Source organism: Oculina patagonica, chromosome 10 (genome assembly GCF_052425735.1).
Source record: "Oculina patagonica isolate OP01 chromosome 10, crgOcupat, whole genome shotgun sequence".
Classification (NCBI taxonomy): domain Eukaryota; kingdom Metazoa; phylum Cnidaria; class Anthozoa; order Scleractinia; family Oculinidae; genus Oculina; species Oculina patagonica.
In genome coordinates this window covers 22805487-22830835 of record NC_135767.1, presented here as the reverse complement: position 1 = coordinate 22830835, position 25349 = coordinate 22805487, and the positions used below count along the sequence as shown (strand labels likewise).

Genomic DNA, 25349 nt, shown 5'->3' with positions numbered 1-25349 from the left:
ATAACGCTACCTAATATATATTTCTACAAGTCTAGAGATTAAGCCTTTGTCTTATAACTTTCATTGTCTCATAGTTTTCTACGAATATTCTTGTAATTCCTTAGGTCTGTTAACATCCATAACACTGCCTTGTTATCACCAAGGCAACTTCATTGGTGTTGTTGGCACAGACCTTAGCATGGAAGATCTTCTTTCTGAAATCATCTACTTTCAAAGAGGACAGTCAAGTTATGCTTTTATGGCGGATAGCTCCGGAAGGACCATGGTGCATCCTCTTCTACCAGCCCCTTCTGACGCTTACGGGGACCCAATTTTTATGGACATCACGGCCTTAGAACCTGAACCTGAGTTTTATTCCGTATTTCAATCAATCAAAAGGTAAGGCAGTTATAGCCCAGGTATTTGAATGAGCTTGAATTTATTTTCCAGCTCTCACAGCGATCAACATTACGATGATAGGCTTTGGTAGATTGTGCTCCTAAAAGTGGCATATTATGCTACTAGCAGTGCTCAAAATTTTGCCAAATTATGCAAAAATTATGCCTGAATTCCCAAATTATGCTTCTGATTTTTGAAATTATGGTCACAAAATGACGTAGATTCTGTACATAGAGGTGCGCAATAACGACACAAAATTATGATGTTTTTCAAATAAACTGTTGTTGCAAATTTATTTGTGTTTTATGGCAGTTTGTCACGGCCGTCAGCTGTGCAAATTAGCTGCTCGCATCTCTAAACCGTTTGTAAAATGCCTCCAACGACTTAACAATCACAATTGTATAGCTAAAACACGCATTGCAAGAACAAACTACCTAAATTTCATTTATTTCTGTAGAAAGTACACCATATTTACTAAATTTTATGAATTTATGCTCCAAAAAGTGTTAAAAATTGCTAATTATGCCGTGGCAGTGCTCGTTTCACAAATTATGCTTTTTAGCTCCAATTATGCCAAAAATTATGCTAGCACAATCTACCAAAGCCTATCCGATGAACTGTCTGATTCCTTTTAACCCGATCCATGGACCCTTTGTAACAAAGTAACACCTTACTGGAGGGCAAGCAACGCACTGGGACATCCAAACCAAAGCGACTTCAATCATTTACGTACACTCGACGTTCCTTTGTTTTGAATGCCCCAGCATGGCAGAATCTGTACCATGTGACAGTAAGCTGCAAAAAGCCCATTCGATAATTGGTAAGAAGGCAGCTCGTACCACCCGTCTTCAGGTTGGTGCTATGATATTGTCGGATAAACCTTGAATGGACTCTAACCCAAATCAGTATGTGTGGTGGCATTTGCCAATATAACTTGATAACAAGGAAAGAGAGCTTTTGATAATCAGGCTGGGACACTTTCCCTTTAACTTACGATAAACAAGATTAAGCTCTGTATATATCTTCTTAACCTCTTTACTCTTTATCCTTTTTTCTCGTATAAGTGGTCGATCTGGAAACAAAACCTTTTCATCCAAACGTTTTCTGCCTCGAGGTGGCAAAGTAAAAGAAGGAGTTACAGTTTTAGAGGTGCCGTCAACTTATCACTGGATGCCAGTTGAAGAGACAAATTTTACCGTTGGAATCGTGGTAGCAGTTGGTGATAAGGACGAAAACCTTGGAAGTCAAGCTATTCCTCCAGGTGAATAAAAGAACGTCCACTTACACTACGTAACCCTGGAACAGAACAGTGACAGATGTGGTTGCATAGCAACTCTATGTCTAAATGAAAAAAAAAACAACAACAACAAAGAGACAAATTTGCTGATTCTTTGTGAAATGTATACGACACATGACGATCCGCAGACGGAACGTATTTATAAGTGCATTGTGTGTGCTAATTAGCTGCCAAGACCACCTTCACGTGAAAGTGGTGGGATTACTTATCACGTTGACTTTGTGCTTAATTATACAGGTTTTACGTTTTTGTACCATCGTTTGGACTTAATCAAGCCTGCAAAACCTTGTGCTCACTTTGAAAGATATTCAACTAAAGGTTTGTATAAAGGCAATAAAATGGCATGGTTTAGAAAAAGTAGCGATGTGTTTTTATTAGGTAATCCACAAAATGCTCTGATTTTCATGTTGCTTTGATTAACTCCGATTTCTTCCATATATAATTATGGAACCTCACTAAATCTTTAAAAACTTATACTTTAGATATTATAAGTGAATTAAATGTTATTTTTTGATATGTTTTAGAATCGACAATTGTAAAGTTTGGTGCCGAAGCCTTTAACGATCCATACAGCTATCTTGGATTGGATGAGACCGTATCTCGTGTGAACGCCTACAGAAGCTTTATGACAGGTGCAAGCTCACACAATCCTGGATTCAAACATGGCATTCGGGACACAGTTGTCGCCACAAGAAAGGTCGAGGACATTTGGTTTCGAGAAAAGAAAGATTACACAAAGTACCTGGTTTGGAGATATATTGGCACGGCTAATGGTGTGTTCAGAATGACGCCTGGGACCTCAATGGCGAAATCGTTCGATCCAAGAAAAAGACCATGGTAAAGTATCTGCAAAGGGCGAACGTAATAGTGCATATTTAGTTTGTTTTTTACTTCTGATTCATTAGTTCAACAAACAGATATAACGTGAAAAATACCATGTTTTACTCAATGCAATCCAGTCTAGTCAATCTAAGGGGAGCAGGGATGGTGCTCGCCTCCCACCAATGTGGCTCCGTTTTGACTCCCGGACTCGGCGTCATACGTGGGGTTTACTTCATTGTTTGTTCTGGTCCTTGCCTTGAGGGTTTCTCTTCGGGATCTTTAGTTTTCCTTCCCCCTGAAAAACCAAAATTACAAATTCCAATTCGACCTGGATAGAGGGCCGGGCTCCTGCTGGAGCTTATGTAGCTTCCTCTCTAAATATAATAACTTATCTAATCCAATCCAATCCAAACCAAACTGTGCGCCGCATTTGATAGAATTTTATAAATGTCAGAGACGATAGCATAATAGCGGCGATGACTGTGAAACCGTGGTGATGACGTTGACGATTGACTTGTTTTTGACATTGACGATTGCCGAAATATGATAATGATGATGATGTGATGATGAAGACGACGACGACGACGAAGGTGTTGACAGGGATTGAGATGACAATCACATTGAAGATGATGATGAATTTAAAGATATTTCCGTACACATTTAATAAATCTTATCATATCGTTTAGGTACCACTCGGCGTTAAGCAACACGGGAAAGGTTGCCCTCTCCACGCCTTACATAGACGCCGCGGGAACAGGGGTGGTGATAACTGCTGCCCACTCTATTTACCGTGGAGAAACAAACAGCCAACATACAACGAATGATCAAGTTATTGGAGTCATGGGTGCGGACTTTCCTTTATCATACTTTAAAAAGTAAGACTGTCTGAGAAGTAATATTAAACAATTATTTATCAGGAAGAGGGCTAGGGCTGTAATAGTATAGTTGCGCATGGAAAAATGCTTTACGTATACCTTGGAAATGTTTGAGGCAATAATAAAGTTACCGAGAGGAATGATCTTGTTACAAAATCAATCCGCCATTTTGGGTTATGACTTTTTAAATTTGACATTGTCGACAAATAAGCAGATCGCAGAAATCGAATTCCGCTTTTGAATTGGACTTTATTCGGGTACCCCCTTAATACGGACACCCTGTTATTACGGACTGTTTTGTTTTTCCCGTCGAAAAGCTCATGCATTTTCTTTTTCATTAACCTGCTTCTTACGGAAACCAGGTATTACTAACAACGGACTCTTTACTGTGACCCAAGCGACCGTGACACTCCCGTACAAAACTAACCTCGCTTTACGCGCACTTTTCGGTCACTGCTTATTTGTGCACTGCACATTTTTATTTGTAACGATTGTGTGCAAATTGTACGTTGTTAGAAAATGAAACCTTTCTACAGGTAAATGAGTTTAAAGATTAGTCATGTGGGGTCATAATTACGTGTCACGCTTGAAACTGTCTGTCTGTCACCTAAGTGTGAGAAATTAAATTAGACTCTGTGACTGAACTAAAGTCAGAGTTAAGGGATTAGAGATAGGTCTGTTGCTTTTAAATCTTGAATTTGGTAGTCTTTACTTATGAAACGTGTGTCTATGATGTCCTTTCCCAGCGCCCGCTTAAAATGGACAGCCTGATAATACGGTCATTTTTGCGTGTCCCTTTGGTGTCCGTATTAAGAGAGTTCCATTGCATTTTCAGACTCTTGACAGATACATATCCAAAGTGCAAAGAAAGCAACTATGATTGTTTCGTGTTGGATGGTGCGGGATTTCTGATCATGCACGATGATTTCCTTGTACCTGACATAACAGCTAAAAAACTGGAATATATCCACATCACTGAAAAGGAAAAAGACATTGCCGAGGATCTTTTACAGAAAGGATATTTGGTGAAAAAGGAATGCCGTAATTTGGAGAAAATCAAACTACAGAGCTTTTACGAGCTTAAGGTTCCACGACAAGGAGTGAATACGCTTGATAGCGGAGACCGTTGCAAGAAGTATCAGCTTTCTAGTGTTGTGCAAAGCAATGCTTTTCTGGGTAAGGAATATACATCACATTGCCTTTCAATTATCCAAACATTTTAATGCGTACTAAAAGGTATCATTTGCCATGAATACACAGAAACGCTAAAGCTCTTGAACAGGAAGCTGTTACGTCAACAAATTATAGCGTACATTCTGGGAAATGTCTCGAAATTTGGTTGTCTTGAATGACGATTTTAAAATTTCATCGTTCAAAGTTGACGTCATCCGGACATGGTGGAAATACGCCAACCTTGTTTTATAGGGCGATCTCTGCTGACGTGTATGGCGCCTTACACTTAACTGTATATGCCTATGCTATTTCGCCCTAAATTCCATCTCATTTCTCTGAAATTTAACAACATGTAATCCTTCTTTACCATGTATTTTCAAAGGAGAAAAGTAGAAAGGTCTAGTATGCTTCTTTTCAAAATTGCTTGCTTGAGAAAAAAATACCACGTGCTGGTTACTAAACAAATTGTGCGCATGTTACTGACAATTCTATGCTATTTCTACTTAGCTAGATTGCACCTACCTTGACACAATCCGCATTGTTGACATGTTTGTATATCGACAGGAATCATATCACGTGACAGTTCCTGTTACTCCAAATCTTGCACGTGCTCCATTAACAAAGAATGTTCCAATGTGCAGGGTTTGACCTGCCAGTGCCCATGCTCCTCGCCACTTAAGTTCCATTATTGCAGAAGCGAGTTTCCCGTCAGCAAGTAAGATAAAACATTTTTTAATGGTTTATAAAGTACATGTACTTGTGTATTAATGTAAAGAGGGGAGAAAGGGTGCTTTCAGGGATAAGCAATAAAGGGAAATTTAATTCCCATACTAAGACATATAGTCAATAGAGGGAAATGGTTATGAAGCCCAGGAAAGGTGTTTGTTACAGGTTTTTGTCCGCCATTTTGGGGTAAACCGTGCACAAAATCTGTGGATACTTGTGTTCATGCAACTAACGATTACGTAATTCGTGCGCACAACAAAGAATGTACACTGCTCATCAATGAAGGTGCGTCCATAAAATTGGAAGGTATATCATTCTAGTCCGTAATATAACTGTTAAGAAATTAAAAGAAAACTAAAAATAGTTCGTTTGAGGAAGCTTAGGCCTTTTGGGGATAAATGTCACAATTTCCAAAGGCAAAAATGGAAAACATTCAATTCGATATCTTGGCCCAAGACTCTGGAGCAAGTTACCAAATAGAGAAAGATCAGCCATCCGTCTCAAGCAAGTAGTATAGTACTTGGGGGTACGGGACCAAAATATAATTTTGATCTCGAAATCCCCCAAGTACATACTATTTCCAGCACTGGATTCAAAAATGGAAATCAAAAATGGAATCTAAAATGGAAATCAAAAATGAAATCTAAACCTCAGAGTTAGCGATGGATTTTATAAACTGAAAAACAACCCTAACTCAACACTTGGTTCAAATAAAAAAACTTCTTATACTATTTTTTAAAAAATCTTGCATATTAGTGCGTTTAAAACAAACCTCGTTGACATAATGGAAATCAAATGCTTTTATAGTTTAATTGAAAAATCTTGAAATCATATTAGTTATTAATATCTTTTGTTCTCAGTAAGTTCAGGTTCAAAATTTTGATTATTGCTTATTTCATTATCAAGTATAATGAGATTTTTTTTACGCTTTATCATAATGTATTCGAGTTCATCATCCTTACACGCATTAATTACAAGTCTTGAATGCTTTTTTATATCATAATCAGACCATCCCTTATATATGGATTTTTTAATAAAAATAATCTTATTTACATTCTTTATTTGCTCTGTGAGTATTTCCATTATATATAATAGAAAATAGTATTTTTTTATATGAATTTTTATAGTGTGTTTATATATGTTGTAGATCTTTCATTGGTATCCAACTATTAAAATCATCATTATATCCTTTCCACTTCACTAAAGCTTGTTTCTTCTTATAATCCCTCCGAATGACTTTATCAATTCTGAACAAAATTTTAAAATTAAAATGAAAATTATTGTTTGATATTATAATGTCCATATGCATAACTGGTTATACCATCATCAAGTAAATATCGTTTATCATCAAAGCAACTCAGTGATATTTTATTAATCTCATAGCTTCCAAGTTCATGGTTATGACTCCTAATGGTTTTCATTGTATGATGCATCTGTTTATTGTTAATGAGCGTGTCTTTATAGTTTTTATGTGTGATGGTTTGTTTTATGACAATCTTTTTGATTCCTTTTGCTGTTTTATTACCTTTCTGGTTGTCTTTCATATAGCTATACATTTTGGATCGCAAGCCAATGAATTCGCAAATAGGAATAAAACAAGCTTCGTCTTTGAAAACGCCTATTACTTTTTTATTTGTCTTATCGAAATACGGGGAGCTTTCAGGATAGTCACTGTTATCAAATTTCTCTTTATCATTCCAAAAGTCTCTGTATACATCCTCAGCTTCAATTTCATATGTTAGACTGTCTGTGTCAGTAAAAAGCAACTTTGCTTTGTCTCCATATTTCTTTTTGATATAATTATAATGAAAATCATACATCAGTGTTTTGCTTAAATCTAAGATACACATACCCACATATGCAGGCCTATTGAGAGTAAGTGTTTCTTTGATCTTATGCACAGCTACAAGGTCTTCATTAAATATCTTACTGCTGACATAAGTTGGTTTAGAAGTCATCTTAAGCAGTTTCTTTTCATTAGTAACTAACCTAATATCAACTCGTTTCCGAAGGTTTTCCATGGTTTTACCGAATACACTGTTATTCATAAGTTTGAAGAAGTCTTTTTCAAAAGCGTTTTTAGCATTTTTGCGTTTTTCAGTATTGAAGTCAATGTATTGTTTCAGCCATGGGGATTGATTAAATTCTAACACTCGATGGACTTTGGTTAATTTTAAACCGAGATTAGTATATAATTGAAGATTCCGGTAATGAAGTACATACCTCTCCTTATCTTTTAAAGTTGGTATTAATTTATGTACAAGACCTGTTGATATGTTATATTTCTCCGCAATGTTTTTGCAATAATCTGATAGCATATCTTTGGTTACTTTCACTTTTTCCGGAGCACAAGGATAATCATTATGAAGATCATGTAATTCCTTCGGATACTCTAAATCGACTTCCATTATCAATCCCTTTTTACTGTTTTCCATATATTTAGCTAAGTTAATCTTATCAATCTGTTTTTCCGTCATCCATCTAAATCCACCTGTTGGAAGGTATTGACTCATCGACCATCCATACAAATTATTGGCATCGAGGTACATGATATACTTTGATGGAGCTTTTTTATCATAATCCTTCATATATTTATTGTTTGCTTTACCATATCGATTTGCTATATAACTAATACCTCCTCTCATTCCTTTTTCAATGAATTGGTACATATCAACGTCAGTCATTAGCTCTAATTTTATATCAGTCATTTTAAGCATGGCATCCCACGATAAAGCCGGACTTGTAAAGTAATGGCAAGGGTCAAGTTTATAATACTGTAAACAAGTTTTACGAAAGTTTTCAAACACATCAGCAAGCAAAAGCGTATCACTTTGAATATATAGATCATGATATTCACCCATTGTCTTTAATTTAAATGTATTCCAAACATTTTGTGCATGTTGAAAATCTTTATCAGTGATGTGTTCATTATTTAAGATACTGTAAAAGTCTTCTTTTGATGGTAGTTTTTCATTGAATTTATCAAAGCTGCTCATATAATCATACGGATAAATACCCTTTTGAGTCATCAGATCAAGCTTCTTACCTTTGAACACTTTCGAAGTATATTTAAATGCTTCTTCAGGTAAATTGTTGACGAGATTTTCTAAACTAGAGCTCATGAATTGAAAGCTATCTAGGAAAGTCAGATGATTACCAAGCATAAAAGCCATATACTTTTCCATATTATTCGGAATAGCGTTGATATTCATCTCCTTAATCTCTCCCTTTTTATTTTTATATGAATGGTTTTTACAAATAGCTCCAATCTCTTGCATTATAAAGTGACTGTCATACTGTTTAAGATTATGAAAAATGACGGGAATCTTTATCTTATCAGACTCTATTCTCAGTTTAAGATTACATTCTTGGTGTGCTGAACCTCTGTATTTACCAGTGATATGGCAATGGTCTCTCACTCGTATATCATCATCAGTATATGCTTTATCACAAATATGACATGCTTTTTCTTTTTGAAATTCCTCTTCATCATATTTAGTCATCTTTAACGGTTTGTTGAATTCTTTTTTCATTACCTTCTTACAATACTTAACTTCTTCTAGCATATTTTCCATAAATTTGTATACAGCCTTTTCACCTCTGTAAATTTGCACCGGCTTGGTATATTTATCATCATAGCAACAAACAACCTTATAACCATATCCACAGTCTGTATGCTTCTGGTATGCCTCTGTGTATGATTTGTCATCATTAGGCTTACAACCAGATATCTTTTCGGTTATAGCTTCAAAATCACTATAGATAACGAATGGTACTTTTTGTTGTTTATGAAAGTTGTTGAATTTTAGTATGTTGTTATCCTTATCAGGCATTTTTACTGCTTGTACTCCATTTACTTGAATACAATTATCTTTGTGATTATTTAATACTTTTTCAGAACTGAAGCATTGCAAACAATGCATACAGAAGTGCTTCCTTTCTTTGTGTTTTGTTTGGTTAAACATGAATTTATTGAAATCCTTTATTAGAACATAATGCTTGTTTTCATTTTCAGTTATCAATAATAAATTCATCTGATTGTCATATTTTTCTTTTGATATATAGATTGGATATGGTTGTTTGTCTTCATAACCGAATACATTGATATTGATTTCATTCTGTTTCTCGATTTTATTGTAATGCTTTGTTGTTACTGGGAATTCAATTCTATCATAATTTAACTTCTCAACATATGCTCTATCTGATTTTTTAATCCTCTGAGGATATTTATCTTGATGATTTATACATCTGATATGACACCATCGAAAGCATTCGTTGTCGTTGTTTTTCATGTTGATCAATCCTTTTGCACTGTTTCTTAGTTCAGGTGGTAGTTGAATGTATGAGGACCCTTTCATTGGTTCGTATTTCACTATATTGAGAAAATGGTTATCAACTGATTCAATAGTCCATCCTGAACCTTCTGATATCCATTGAGCTACAAAATTTAATATATGCTGTTTTGATGTTTGGAGTGATTCAACGATTTCTAGATCATTAATTATAGTCTGTGCTTTACTGTTGAAATAAGCTGTTTTATATATTACAGCATCACCAGACATCTTTGAAAATGTGATCTTGAGGGTTTCAACGAATTTAATACCTTTCATAGATACAAGCGTTTTTATGATGTGATACTCAATAGCTTTTCTTGTGTTTTGAAGCTGTAATAACGGGTCTTTATTATTTTTTATACCAATTTCAAAAGACTTTGTGTAGCCTTTCATAGCTTTAGCAACTTGCTCTATCTTAGTCCTTGGTAATGGGAGTGGTTTTGCTGGTTTTATAGTCCTAGGCATGGGTTTAGGCTTGTAATCATCCATAAATTCAGGAGGTGGTTGAATGATATTTTCCTCATATGATTGAACCATATCGCGTACGCTACGTCTAGGAGTAGGCTTTGGAGAGCGTGCTTTGTATATCCTTGGTTGGTTTGCTTTTAGTGATAAAATAATTTTTATCAAATCTATTTTAGATAGTTTGTTGAGATCGAATTCATCCATATTAATATTAGATGAGATAATGTTTTTGGGATTTGACATGAGTTCTGGTGAGATCATATCTTTAGTTTTAAGCGAGTTTTTAAAATTATTTGTTTCCATTTTTTTAATTTATAGTATAACCAATTCTTTAAGTGTCTTATAGTAAAATCATTTTTTTTTTTTATTTCAGATTTTTAAATAACTAGATATATTTGTATATTTAGTCATTGTAAAAGTGCATGAAGTGTTAATTATATATATCATTCTTCATCGATTATTTCAAACCGATCATCCTCTCGTAGACCAGCTAATATACTATTTGTGATGTGTTTTTTTGATTTCATATGCATCCATTTAGATGCTAGATTGCTATCGTAATTGCAAACGTTACATTTCCACTGTTTATTAAGCATGTATTTGGTTTTTGAATTTCGAATAGCTTTTATCCGATCATCGTCATTATCGTATTTGCATTTCCCAGCCATTTTCTCTTTATTTTATATTATAAAATATTTCTTTATATCAGTTTATAGTAATTCTTATTTTTAAATAACCAGATATAATTATATATTTGGTTACCGATAGTACAAGTAACAATAACAGCTATTAATATGCTGTGCAATTGCCTCTTAAAGGCCTTCTTCAATATAAGTTACATAATTATTCTTTATATCAATAATAGTTCTAAATTCAGTCTATTTTCATCAAAACAACTGCGATATGATTATTATTCTAAAATATGAAAATCAAGTATGGTATCCCACAGGTAGTGACATGATTAATATTTAAAATGCTTTTTGAAAACCTTTGAGAAGATTCTAACAATTAAAAAAAGAGATGGGGATTTCCTCCAGTTGTTAAGTTGTATGATTTCCCTCAGTTTTTTATAGTGCGTTTAAGTGATAGATATAAACAGATAATTATTTTCTTTATTAATATATATAGAATGAGTGATATAACATTAAATATCAAACACCTACTAGAAGATGATCAAAGCTCGAATGATATAGCCTTCATTAATAAAATGTATTGTATTCAGAGCATCCTTGAAGCTAATATTAGTATTATTAAAATGCTATCTTCAGACCTTAACAGCAGATCTGAAATATCAAATGTACGTTTAGAGTGTATACCTGAAGACCAGAAAAAGAGACGACGTGGAAGACCTCGTAAAAATCAACATTAAAATACATATTTATTCAGTTTACGGTTTTAGCCATAAGTTATAAATGATTAATGACTAAAAGATGGTTCCACAATGTTTACATTTGAAGACATTCTCGGAAATTATTGATGATGTAATATAGCGGGACTTACCCTTGTAAGATGCATCTTATATATTTTAACTGATGTAATAAGCAAGTGAAAAAGGGAGTTTTTTGATGAATTACGCGTCAGATGCAAACAGAGACAAACTCGATGATAGTCTTCATAACTTAATTCTATTGCCTTGAACTATCTTTATATAAATATATTTATATATGAGATGTTTTGTGATACACAGATACATAGCGATTTAAAAATAATGGGTGAGGGTTCTTGTCCTTTCTGCGATCAAATATTGATTGAAGGTAATAAGGATGCTGACCCATGCTGTAGTAAGAAGGATATAGAAAATATAAATGGTATGAATGTCTGTCTAAATTGCGGTTTGGTTAATAGTTATTATTATGTCAGTGAGTACATTGATTTTTATGAAAATATGCATAAAATATGGCGAAAATCAGTATATCATCGAAAGTACCATATTGAAAATATGCTAAATAGTATATGCTATGAAAATAGGGTACAATTGACTTGTGATCAAAGGAATCGGATTTATAAAGTGTTTGATATTATCAAATCCGCTATTCCTGTTGTAAACAAAGGTAGAAAAAGACTTATATCAACCAAATTCATAATTAAACAGCTTTTTTTGATGATGAATTTACCTTGTGAATTTATCAAAATTAGCAAAAGCAAGAAAACGTTAGCATATTATCGATTGTATTGGAATGAGATTTTGTCATTAAATTTTGGCGAAATAAATCGGATTATCCAATAAATTTCTTATCATATTTTCGTAGGTACTTGTCGATTATCGGACCGGTATCAGCCACGTAATCGTCGATGTTCTTCATTGAAATTATGATGCTAGACGGATTGTAAACACCGCATCTCATCATGTTTTTAATTGAGTTGAGTAAATGCTGGTAGCTCTGATATGCATATGTACTATTTTGAATTTTTAAATCGAGATTTTGATGATGCATCCAGCCTTGTATTAAAAGCGCTATTGTACTAATTGCAACCAAACTAATACCACCAGTTGAAATGGACGATACTATACCTCCTGAAGCAAAAACAATAGACAACGAATTACCTATTAATTTCAACCTTCTGAAGTGTTTTGTAGCTTGTTTATAAGCCCAGCACTTTTTATGATAAACTTTGTAGTATTCTTTCAATTCTTGAATTTGCGATTGATTTAGCTTGTCACTAATATGGTTCCATTCAAATATATTTCTGCGTTGTTTCGGCATATATATTATTGATTAGACAATGTTTTTGTCTTTCTATTTTCTTTTTTTCATTGAGTTGATTAATTTCTTGATATTTTGAATCAATCGATCAATACTTTCCAGTATCTCAGTTATCAGTTTAGCTGTCTTCATATATATTGTTTAGACAATTAAGCAATTTTTATTCGAAGAATACACCATTTGTTTTATCTAAAAACTGGATCTTATGAAACTCTTTACTATTAACTGACATTGCTTTGTTACTAAAACCGATTCTTTGTACAAAATAATCTGATGAAATGTTAATTGCAGACGCATCGACATCAAACCCAGTGAATGTTCGATCAATACTCAAAGAATTATTGCAAACAGCGATTCTAAATTGCGTCCCAATTTTAGTGTACCAGAGGTTCAAATATTTGCCTATATAACCATCTCTGATTTTTTCTGTATATGAATCTAACTCAAAATCGAGGTATAACGTTTTAGTATCTACTTTTACCCAAGGAAAATCAAAACTACTTCCATTATTGAAGTTTATTTTAATTCTTTTATTATCACCAACCTTGTAATCATATTTAAATGTTATATAAAAGCTCCAGTCATCGGAGCTAGTGATATTTTCATTTAAATTAATTATGAAATTACCCGTAAAACCCTTTATTGAATCAAAATCTGCTAACAATTTAGAAGTTTGAAAAACGAAATTACTACCTAACCCAGAAACAACAGAGTCGTTGGTGTCTGCCATTATAAAGCTATTACCATCTAACAGATCGAAAAAGTATTCAAATACTTTGTTATAATAGTTTTTGGGTTGAAGTGATAATATTTCTTTTTTAAGAGTGATTGTTGTATAATCATTATAGCTCTTCATTTGTTTAAAATTTACAGCTTGATCATCAGTAGTACCTTCTGCAATACCATAAATGGCCTGTGTTTTCATATCAATTGATGTATTGAAAGCTATTCTATCATTTTCAACATAATATAGCTGATCGTATATACTGGGTTCAACATTACTTTCATAATTCTTAATCCCATATATTATAATATAAGTTTGCAGTTTTGGTACATATGAGTGTCCTGACTTCATTTTTAAAACGATATCGACATAGAGATAGTTGTTGTTATGTTGTTGATACTTATGAACTTGAGCTATTGTTCGACTATAACCGTTATAAACTCGTGTAGTTACTTTATTAACAGTATCAATCAATGACACAACACTGATATCAACACTATTCTCATCTATTTCAACTGGAAAATAGAGTTCAAATGCAATTGTATAATAATTAATTGGTATAGGGTACATGTTGATACCTAATCTGCTTGAGTAGTAATTTTTCGAACTATCAAGAAGTAATTTTGTATCTATAACCTTTTTATTGATTTGATGAACAGGATTTGGATGATCAATTAAATCTCCAAGCTCGATATCATTCTCTTCACTAAGTTGATTATCACTGTCAATCATTATATTATTGAAAACGTTTCCTTTATCAATAGAGGTAATATGCGAACTGTCAACATACAATTTATTTACACCATCGGTTCCATATATTGGTTTGCTTAGATTTGTTATGCGATTATCATTCATATCGAGATTTGCCTGCATCATGTTACTACCGTGAATATTGAGCCTATTTTGTATGCTCTGAGCTAAGCCATTACCAACTGATTTAGTTAAAAAAGTATTATTAGCGTACAATTTGTCTGCCTTGCTCTGAAGAGATTGGGCAAGAATGCTACCTGTCTGTTTTGTCAAAAAAGTACTATCGGTATATATTTTATCAGCTTTAAGCGCGTCTCTCGAGTCAATATATTCTTTATTCATCACATTAGACATATTGCTATAGCCTTGGTCGAAATTCGGGACATTTATTATGCTGTTAAACGTTTGTTCATTTTTGGTACTAAGATCGGCTTTATTGCTGTCCATTAAATCAACGTATTTTTTTGAAACAAGGCTGTTTTCACTGTAAAGACCATCATAGTACGGTGCACTGTTGTTTATCGTTGCTTGGTTGGCATCGAAATCGTTACCTGCTGCATCTTTTATTAAACAATTCAATTTTAGATAATCTTTGTTGACTGCTGAAGACAAATCAAGAGCATACGAATCGTAATCGGCGTCTATTTTTACGTCGGCTTGGGTCTTTAATTTGAATATTTTTTTATTCTCCATATCATAATCACCAGAGGGTGTCAGTTTAAAACCAACTCCAGCTGGTCCTTGTTTTACATTACTACAAGTTATTGCATTCACAGTATGATTACCGTCGAATAATCCCATATGTAATTATGTTATATATTTTCAAAATAGTCCATAATGAATTTTTCATTGTGATTGATGTTTGTCATTGATAATGGTTTCAAGATGTCAAAATATCCTTTATTGAATACAAGAGCTTGATGTAAAAAATAAAGGCAATAATAACCGCACAAAACAGATAAGATGTCTTGATATTGAGAATTGTTGAAAAGAATATTGGTGATACCATCTCTTTTAGCTCTTATTTCAAACTCTTGGGGGTAATGCATTCCGAAACTGTCAAAATGCCAAAGTGTTTTTTTATTTTCACCATGTACACAAACTGTCCAATGAGTACCAGCACCTTCCAAATCATCAAGATTGATGATACAAGGACTATGTTTCCTCGGCATATGTTCATCTCTGCTGAAAATTCCAATTATGTTTATGCCAAGAAAATTGCACCAATTAATTAAATCTATGTTACTCAAAGGTTTGTTAATGAATTTTGGTTTACTTACAATGTCAATCCTATTATTGGAATGTTTGGTTTGGTTACTTTTCTTTTCAAGGTTCTTTTTTTTTTGATTCCCAAGCCTTTTTGATCTTCCCAATTTCCAATGAAAGGGGGGCTTTTGTACTGTGCATAATCATGCATATTAAAAGGTCTGTTACGCAATCCTTGTCCTTGGCTTTTTATTGAAGGTGGATACGGTCTATTTTGAAGACCCATACCGGATTGTATCATTGGTTTAACATGAGAAATTTGTGTTTTTGAAATTTTAATGTCAACACCCTTATTGAGGCTTTTGGATTTTTTAATCTTATTTATCTGCGTTTTAGTTAGGAAGATTCTGTCACTTCCAGATAAATCAGCAGATGATAATCTCAGTGTTATTGGAGATTTGTTCATGATGGCTTTTGTGAGCTTCAATTTCTGGTTTCCGCTAAGCGATACAGTGTATGGTTTGTATTCAGTCATATATATTAACGTTACATAAAAAACATTCGATTAATGAATCAAGCTTTAAGGAGGACCTTTCCATTGACGATATCAACACCAAGCTCTTCTTCATGTAAAATAAGACTATAAAGACTGTAATTTGCGTTTGGATTTCCTGATAAATTGTATCTGAACTCGATTTTTGTCGATCCGCTTTTAATTTCTTCCTCTTGGTTCCTTAGATCAAAATAGATGAGACCATACAAATCTTGAAATGATTTTAGTGTGATTGTTGAAGAAGTGTAATAATCATTGTATGCTTTTTGATATTCCATCAATGTCCTGTATGCTTGTACGATCTCTGTGTTTGGTTTCATTTCTTCATTTGGATAGAAAATTCCGTTGCTCAGTTCAAGCCTTGCATTTGAAAATGTTCGGGCGTTAGCGATGTTGTATGTATTAAATAGAAACGGATTCTGAGTTTGATCATTCATTTTTGCATCGTTAAGAGCCCACACGAAAACATGCCTCGGTTTACGAATAGAAGAAGTTATTTTGAAAGTACCTTGGCGTGCTGTTGTTGATGGAGAAATCTCTATTCTCTCTTTGAGATATGAAAATGTGTGAGGCTTCAGATATGTTTGAAGAAATATCTGCTCACCCTCGGCATTGAATATCATTTTCGGTACCCATAAAACAAGCCTTGTGATAATAAATCTACCAGCGTCACCTCCAGCACGAAATATCACATTGTTATCAGTTTCAAGATTGACATCAATTGTGACTTTACCATTGGGTGCTATTTCTGTTTCAAAAGAGTTGAAGAAACCATATCTGTTCAATGGTAGTACGATGTTATTTTCAGCGGCTGCTGTGAGCAATGCTTTTCTTTTTGCAAAACCCTCATTGTAATTTGTATTTACTCCATCAACGAAATTTCTTACTTCATAAGCATTACCAGCGTCGTTTTGACCGTGCTGTACTGCTCTCATTGTATATTTTTCTGATACAGCACCGACAGCAGTGTCTGGGTAATTAAACATACTTGGTCCGACTGTTTTAGTATAGCTTGATGATAATTCAGTCAGATTTTTCACATTTAAAGCATGATTGATACTTGGTGTATCCAGAGCATTCACTCCATTGAATTCAACCTTCAACTGATTGATGAGTGAATAACCAGAATTAACGGTTGCAACTCTATCAGCAGCATCATAACCTGTGTTATCCATCTTTGTTATTTTAAAATCGACAGAAAGGTATGAATTATACAAGTCAAAAGGGTGAGTCTCGCTACTGGAATCAATAACGAATTTGTAACCACTCTTTTTTTGAGACTGATTGTTTGCAGGTAATGTTATTGGATTTTGTAATTCAAATGAGACATATTCGTATCTTTTGCAATATTTCGAACTTCTGAAAGACATTATATAATAATGGTTTACATTATTTTACATGTTGGTTAATTTGTCGAATTCAAGACTGAGGATATCATTCCTCAATTGTTCTTCCGTCTTTCTCGTTATTTCTGTTTGGGATTTTTTGTTTTCAGGATGTGATTGTAATAAGCTGACGATCATGTCTCCTTTATTTTCTGATTCACTGTATTTTTTCAGTTTTTCAACCTTTTCTGTTTCTTTCTTGCTTGCTTTATTCAGTCTATTTTTGACGATGTTGTCAGTTTTTTGTGTGACGGCTTTTATTGCTGATTTTTTTGCAGTGGAAATCAAACTGTTTATGATACCTCCTCCTTTTTTGTGATCATCAACTGGTACACCGGTTTCAATGTCGATGTAGTATGACATACCGGTATTAATATCTCTCACTTTTCTGATTCTGCTCATATACGAATACGATATATAATATCACACTTCTTTCAACAGCAAAGTCAAGTTAATTGGTATATTATTGAGATGAATAGGGTTGTTTAATCCATCCGTGATATAAATCCTTAATTCTTTAATGATGTTGGTATTAATTTTGTTGAAAAGAGGTCTAGGTATTGTTTCTTTTATTTCAAATGGATAAGATATCTGCAAATTGGCAACACTGAAACGATAAAGTACATCACCTTGCGTCCCTGAAACAAGCGAGTCACTCAGAAGATTACAATGAATGAAGATGTTATCAACATTTCTCGTTATGTTTGGAGCATTGGATCCGTATTTTGTTGATGTGATGATTTCTTTATTGAAACCAATCAGTTTTGAGAAATCACCTTCTCTGAGATCCAATTGATATTTTTCTTCCAATTCAATATACACCTTCAATAATGATGATGAAAATTCAAGTGAGATACCTTTCCCCTTATCGTTTAAATCACCATTCACTTCGAGTATTTGTGAAATATACTCATTGATGTCTGAATAAGAATAATTACCATCACGGAAAACAATTTCAACCCAATTCGCTCCAGAATCCTTGCTGTATTTTATTTTGTTATTTCCATACTTTGAAGCCAAATTGAACCAGCTATAAGTTAATTCGGCACTGTAAAGAGCCAAATAATATGTTTTATTCCTGTCCAGCACTATTTCAGGCACATAACTGATGGTAAAATCATGAGACATTGAATCTCTTATTCCATCATTGCTATCCAAAAACATCGGTATTTCCATTATATCATTAGATTACATTAATTGAGTCCTGACAAATTTATCGTATTGTGTTTTAGCTATCACACCTTGTTTGAGTAAATAATCAATGATCTGCCACATTTCATTTCTGAGAGCAATACTTGTATTACCAGCCCTTTTGCTTCCAGTCAACAAAGTCAATCTTTTCATCAAATCTTTTGGCTCTGTGTATATGATTGCACCTCCAATCAGTTTTGATTTCCCTGATGATCTGTGTTTTGGGATGTTTGATAACATATTGAGATTATTGAATATTTTGATTGCTTTTGATGAATACTTTTTCCTCGGATCAAACCTCTTTGTGATGAGATCAACGAGTGATTTATCAGCAATGTCTTCATAAACCTTTCTGCCATCTTTAACGGCTTCGATGACCATTTCATTGATTAATCTTGGCACATTTATTAGTAAACCACCATATTGTCCATTGTTTATCTTGTAAGCATTCCGCTTTGGCTGTTTGTAAGATCTAATACCTTCACCTTTTTTTTCCCTCAAATTGATTCCTTTTATAATAGTGCGATATTTACTCAATACCTCTTGATCTTTCCTTGCGTTATTTTTAATAATCATATTTGAAGATCGTCTTTTTCCAGTAAGATGAGATATCGCTGATCTAACTTCTTTTTCATTTGGAGTATCATTCAAATCAGGATCAAATCCATATTTTCTTATGATGATTTTTTCACCTTGGTTGAAGATATGTTCTTCAACGACCTCTTTTTTTGGAACTTCTTCATCTTCATCTTCTTCTTCTTCTTCATCTTCTTCAGGTAATATATCTAAAGGTTCAAATTTTGATGGTAAATCACTTAACCAACTTTTAACCCTACTTTGTGAACCAGATGACATTGTTTCATTTAGCGCATCGACAGCTTCAATCAATTTTTCTTGTTTTTCATTCAAGTCTTTAATTAATTTATCTTGTTTTTTATCAATGGTTTCTTTCACCTCTTTCTGAGATGTGATAACAGGTTTGAATAGTTCTTTGCTTTCAAATTGTCTTGATTGTTTTTCATCCAGTGTGTCTTTTATTTGTTTTCTGATTTGTCTTTTCAAAAGATTATTTTCATAATGCTTCTTCTGATTCTCTCTGAATTTTTCAATATCCATATATATAATAGATTAGATAAATTACAAAAACAACATATCATTTGACATAAATGATGAAAGACAGATATTTTAATGTACATAATATATATTGATGAAGATTCCGAACTATGACAACAACAAAAAGGGAGCCAAAAAACGAAGCTTGAATAACTTCTTGAATGAAGAATTCAGAATGCTCATTTGCGGTCAAAGCAATTGTGGTAAAACAAACCTTCTGATGCACATATTGAGAAAACCGCTCGTGTTTTATGACAAGATAATATTTTATACTCCGAATAGACATCAAGACAAAATAAAAGATCTCGAATCATTGATGGATGACATATCAAAAAAGGTTGGTTATGATGTGTTAGAGATTAAGACTGCTGATGAAATAATGGATACTGAAGAATATGCCAACAATAACAGAAAAATAGTGGTCTTTGATGATTTGATAAATTGTTGTGACAAAATTCAATCCAAAATATCGGATCATTACACTGACGGAAGACATCATAATATAACTCCCATTTATTTGAGTCAAAGTTACTATGATGTACCTCAGAAAATAAGACTGAACAGTTCACATATGTTATTATATCCACCAGCCACAAAAAACCATTCCAATCTGATCGGCAAAGAAAACAGAATAGATCCCAATTTATTTGACAAACTGATGCCCTACGAATTTTTGTTCATTGATAAAGAAAAGAAAAGCTGTAAAAAGAATTTTGATGAAATTGTATAATCAATATATATAATGGTTAAATCGTATTGCGTAAAGCAGAAAAAACAGACAGAATGTGTACCAGAAAGTGAAAAATATGTTCAAACCAAAAATGGGCGACTTATGATGAGATGCATTTGCTCTGAATGTAAAAGCGTTAAAACCCGTTTTGTAAGCAATAAAAAAAAGACACAAGGTCGGGGAGTTGTTGAAACCATCAACAAAAAAATCGGCGATAAGATTCCAGGGTTTCAACAAGCTCAAGACGTAGCATCTTCCATCATGGACGTTACTGGAGGTGATAAAAAATTATTTGATAAATACTGGAGTGGTGAAATTGCTAAAGGTATATTTAATAAAAAAAGCGGCATTCAGACATCTAATTTTTGGAAGCCTGCTGGAGCATATGCACATGAAAAATTTAATCCATCATGTAATTACACAGAATATAAAAACGGAAAATGGGTTAATCATTATTGCAATTAATATCTAACATATATATAATGGTTAAATCGTATTGCATAAAGCAGAAAAAACAAACAGAATGCGTACCGGATTCTGAACATTTTGTAACGACTAAAAATGGACGTTTATTACTCAAATGCATTTGCCAAGAGTGCGGAATTACTAAAACAAAATTTGTCAAAGCACAGGAAGGAGGAGCTCTTGCAAGACGAAAAGGACCTTCAACTGTTGATAAAATAGCCTATGTAGCATCTAATTTCGTTACTCCAGCACCCAGTTTTAGCGCTATGGCAAAGCTTTTAGCAGGACAAGCTTTTAAAGGAGTAAAGGACAATGTTGATCACTATAAAAAAAGGGGTAGCGGAATTGATATCCATAGAGCTATATTAAAGGTTGCGCCTAAACAAGGATTCGTTATTCCTGGGCATAAATACACGGGCCCAGGCAATCCTCTCAATAAGCAGCTTAAATGGGATCGAAAAACAGGTAAAATATTAGAAATATATGAGCAACCAACTGGTAAAACAGATGCCGTATCTATGCAACATGATGTTGATTACAGTGTTTGTGCTGACAAACCATCAAAAGATCAGGTTAAATGTAAAAACAAGGCTGATAAAAAGATGGTAAAAGCCCTTGATAATATACCTTGGAATGAAAGGCAATGGGGGCATGCTATTGCTCGTAATACGATTGCAGCAAAAGCTAAAATAGGCATGGGAATAAAAAAAAAGAACCCAAAAAACGTAAAAAGCCGTCGGGTGAAGAAAACTGGCAAGAAAAATTAGCTGATGAACTACACAAACCAATAAAGCGTAACTTTACTCGACGGCGTGTTATAGTTAACCATATTGATGAAATATGGTGTTCAGATTTGGTTGAAATGCAACAGTTTAGTAAATGGAACAAGGGATTCAGATATCTTCTCATGGTACTGGATGTTTTCAGTAAATATGGTTGGATAGTGCCTCTAAAAGACAAAAAAGGTGAAACTGTAACTCAAGCATTCAAAACCATATTCAAAGAGGGGCGTAAACCTCAATATCTTTGGACTGATAAAGGGAAAGAGTATTACAATAAAAATATGAAGGAGCTTTTGGAAAAGAATGGTATAACACTATACTCCACCGAGAACGAAGAGAAGAGTAGTGTTTGTGAACGATGGAATAGGACAATTAAAACCCGAATGTGGAAACAATTCACTGCTCAAGGTAATACAACGTACCTCGATATGCTACCCAAGCTGTTAAAACAGTATAATAATACCAAACACTCAAGCATTAAAATGACACCCACAGAAGCATCGAGGAAAAAAAATGAAGGCTTAGTATATTTCAATTTATACGGTGATATGGAAACATCAAAACCGAAACTGAAATTCAAAATAGGTGATAAGGTTCGAATATCGAAGTATAAAAGAAATATTTTCGATAAAGGGTACACGCCAAACTGGACCGAAGAAATTTTTACAATCGATAAGATACAATACACTAATCCTATTACTTACAAATTGAAAGATCTTAATAATGAAGACATACAAGGAAGTTTTTATGAACCTGAATTATTAAAAGCAAAACAGGACGTATTCAGAATTGATAAAGTCATTCGGAGGGATTATAAGAAGAAACAAGCTTTAGTGAAGTGGAAAGGATATAATGATGATTTTAATAGTTGGATACCAATGAAAGATCTACAACATATATAAACACACTATAAAAATTCATATAAAAAAATACTATTTTCTATTATATATAATGGAAATACTCACAGAGCAAATAAAGAATGTAAATAAGATTATTTTTATTAAAAAATCCATATATAAGGGATGGTCTGATTATGATATAAAAAAGCATTCAAGACTTGTAATTAATGCGTGTAAGGATGATGAACTCGAATACATTATGATAAAGCGTAAAAAAAATCTCATTATACTTGATAATGAAATAAGCAATAATCAAAATTTTGAACCTGAACTTACTGAGAACAAAAGATATTAATAACTAATATGATTTCAAGATTTTTCAATTAAACTATAAAAGCATTTGATTTCCATTATGTCAACGAGGTTTGTTTTAAACGCACTAATATGCAAGATTTTTTAAAAAATAGTATAAGAAGTTTTTTTATTTGAACCAAGTGTTGAGTTAGGGTTGTTTTTCAGTTTATAAAATCCATCGCTAACTCTGAGGTTTAGATTTCATTTTTGATTTCCATTTTAGATTCCATTTTTGATTTCCATTTTTGAATCCAGTGCTGGAAATAGTATGTACTTGGGGGATTTCGAGATCAAAATTATATTTTGGTCCCGTACCCCCAAGTACTATACTACTCAAGCAGTTTACGATCCAGATACACAGGCTTGATTTAAGTAACATCTTAGATGGATGAAGTGGCTGCTATCTTTGCAAATTATAATTGTAATTTTTCTAACAGGATTTTTGTATATATCATTTGTAAATTTCTTTCAGAATTAAGTTATTCATTATCCGTTTTCCAATATTTTTTTATATACATTTTAGATAGTTTTAGTTAGGTGTCCCCTATTAGCAGTGGGGGTTCCCCACTGCTAGATGTAATACTGTAAACACATTTATAACGTCATTATTATTATTATTATTATTATTATTATTATTATTATTATTATTATTATTATTATTATTATTATTATATTATTATTATTATTATTATTATTATTATTATTATTATTATTATTATTATTATTATTATTCTATACATTTGCACCAGGCATATAAATTTCCTTTGTTATTTCAGCGAAGGCCGCTTAAGATCCTCGAGCCTTAAATGTTTTTCGTTTGTGGTACAGTAAAAGGTAAAATTTTAAACATTTCATTTTTTTCTTCGCAGTATTTCTATTTGTCCAGTACCAGCCCCTGTCGTCCCATCTGAAGAAGTCAATGATCCTTCAGTCACTGGCTTAGAAAAATGTTTTGACCCACAATGCAAGAATAAGACAGATTCAGGGTCATGTGACGGAGTCGTGGGATGCTATTGGTGCGTTAGAGACAAGCACAACGCTCCACTTGCCAAGAAATACTGCGCTGATATCAATTCCTGTTATGGCGGAAGAGAAGGTACGTTCGGCTGAATTAAACTTTTTTTTCCACTTGGTGTGGTCAACAAACGAAACCAGTCAGCCAAAAAACAATTCCTTCGTTCGTTCGTGCACAAACAAGCTTACATCCTGATCCATAAATCCACTTTGGTTAATTGCTGTTCTGGTCAGCAGAGGACTTGGCGTATCATATGTCACCAATATGTTTACTTTATACAGTACTACTTTATACAGTAGTGCTTTGTACAGTACTTACTACAGTAGCTTTGGAGAGAAGGCAGATGTTTAACAATTATCGTCCGAAATCGCGGAATATGCCTGATAGTTAGCCGAATTGGCTAGGAACAGGCGATATTCCGCAAGATTAAGCAGGATAATTATTTTTATTATTAAACAATTTGTCAACGAAACACATTTTGAAGTTGTGGTTATGCAGCGGTTTTTAAGACTTCGAGCAAATGTTTGCAACCTATGTATATCGTAGGATATCTGTTATGTACTATCGATGGATAAAAATAACATTCTGACTATATATGGGCAACGCGCGCATTTGTTGATTAGAACAGAACCGTTAAACATGCCAAAACTTGCACACAACAATGATTTGGTTCGCTCTGTACAACTTACGGTAGCGTAACGCCACAAGGGCATTCACTTTTTCATCATTCCTCCTTATTCATTCTGTAATAGAAATTAGAACAAAATGTGCCGCTTCTGTGATGCAACTTTCAGCTTCAGCCTCCACCTAAAGTACTCTAGCAGTCTTAATTACTCCAAGTAAAATATCTCGTGAAAGGTGACTTGCCAGAAGCTTTGTTTCACGTGGCCTGTGCGAGTTGCAGTAAAATGCAGTGATTTAATTGGATATTGCTCTGTTTGTTTTTTCAGGCACAAGGGCTCCTGGAAGCAGCGGTATTCCGACCGACGACGAAGACGACGGTGATAATGGTGACGGCAAGGGTGGACTGTCTGGTGGTGCTATCGCTGGTATTGTTCTGGGGTCAATAGCTTACCTTATTGTAGCTTTCGTTTTTGTGATTTGCCAAAAAAAATCCTGATTTATGTTACGCTATGCAGGAGAAGTGCAGATGCCAAAAGCACAATAAATTACAACTGATAGTTATTTAAAAGGGCCTACACCGTCATGCGTTTAAGGGACACTGTCCCGACTGAAGTACCGTGTTTTCATAAATATGACCAGGAGCTTGATTTAAGCTTACCATATTACCTAAAAATCAAAGAAATTATCACCAGATTAATATGAAGCAAAGAAGTATAAACTAAAACACCAAAATTATGTCGGCTAGAAAGTTCAGACTGTTGCAATAATGCAACTTGGCCGCGGGTATAAGTTTTGTAATCCATTTCAATCTTTGCAATCCTGCACTTTATCTGGGCACAATTT

At 33.6% G+C, this 25349-nt stretch overlaps 1 protein-coding gene across 1 annotated transcript in view; it reads left to right on the top strand.

Annotated features, from left to right (window-relative positions):
* LOC144667361 (VWFA and cache domain-containing protein 1-like) overlaps window positions 1–25002 on the top strand; it is a 30145-nt gene extending 5143 nt beyond the window's left edge. Inside the window, exons 6-14 of the mRNA XM_078528746.1 lie at window positions 105–378; window positions 1443–1639; window positions 1913–1993; window positions 2200–2512; window positions 3184–3372; window positions 4208–4548; window positions 5110–5260; window positions 23737–23963; window positions 24833–25002. Of these exons, the coding sequence (XP_078384872.1) occupies window positions 105–378; window positions 1443–1639; window positions 1913–1993; window positions 2200–2512; window positions 3184–3372; window positions 4208–4548; window positions 5110–5260; window positions 23737–23963; window positions 24833–25002 (1943 nt within the window). The remainder of the gene's footprint in view (window positions 1–104; window positions 379–1442; window positions 1640–1912; window positions 1994–2199; window positions 2513–3183; window positions 3373–4207; window positions 4549–5109; window positions 5261–23736; window positions 23964–24832) is intronic.
* The last annotated feature ends 347 nt before the right edge of the window (window positions 25003–25349 follow it).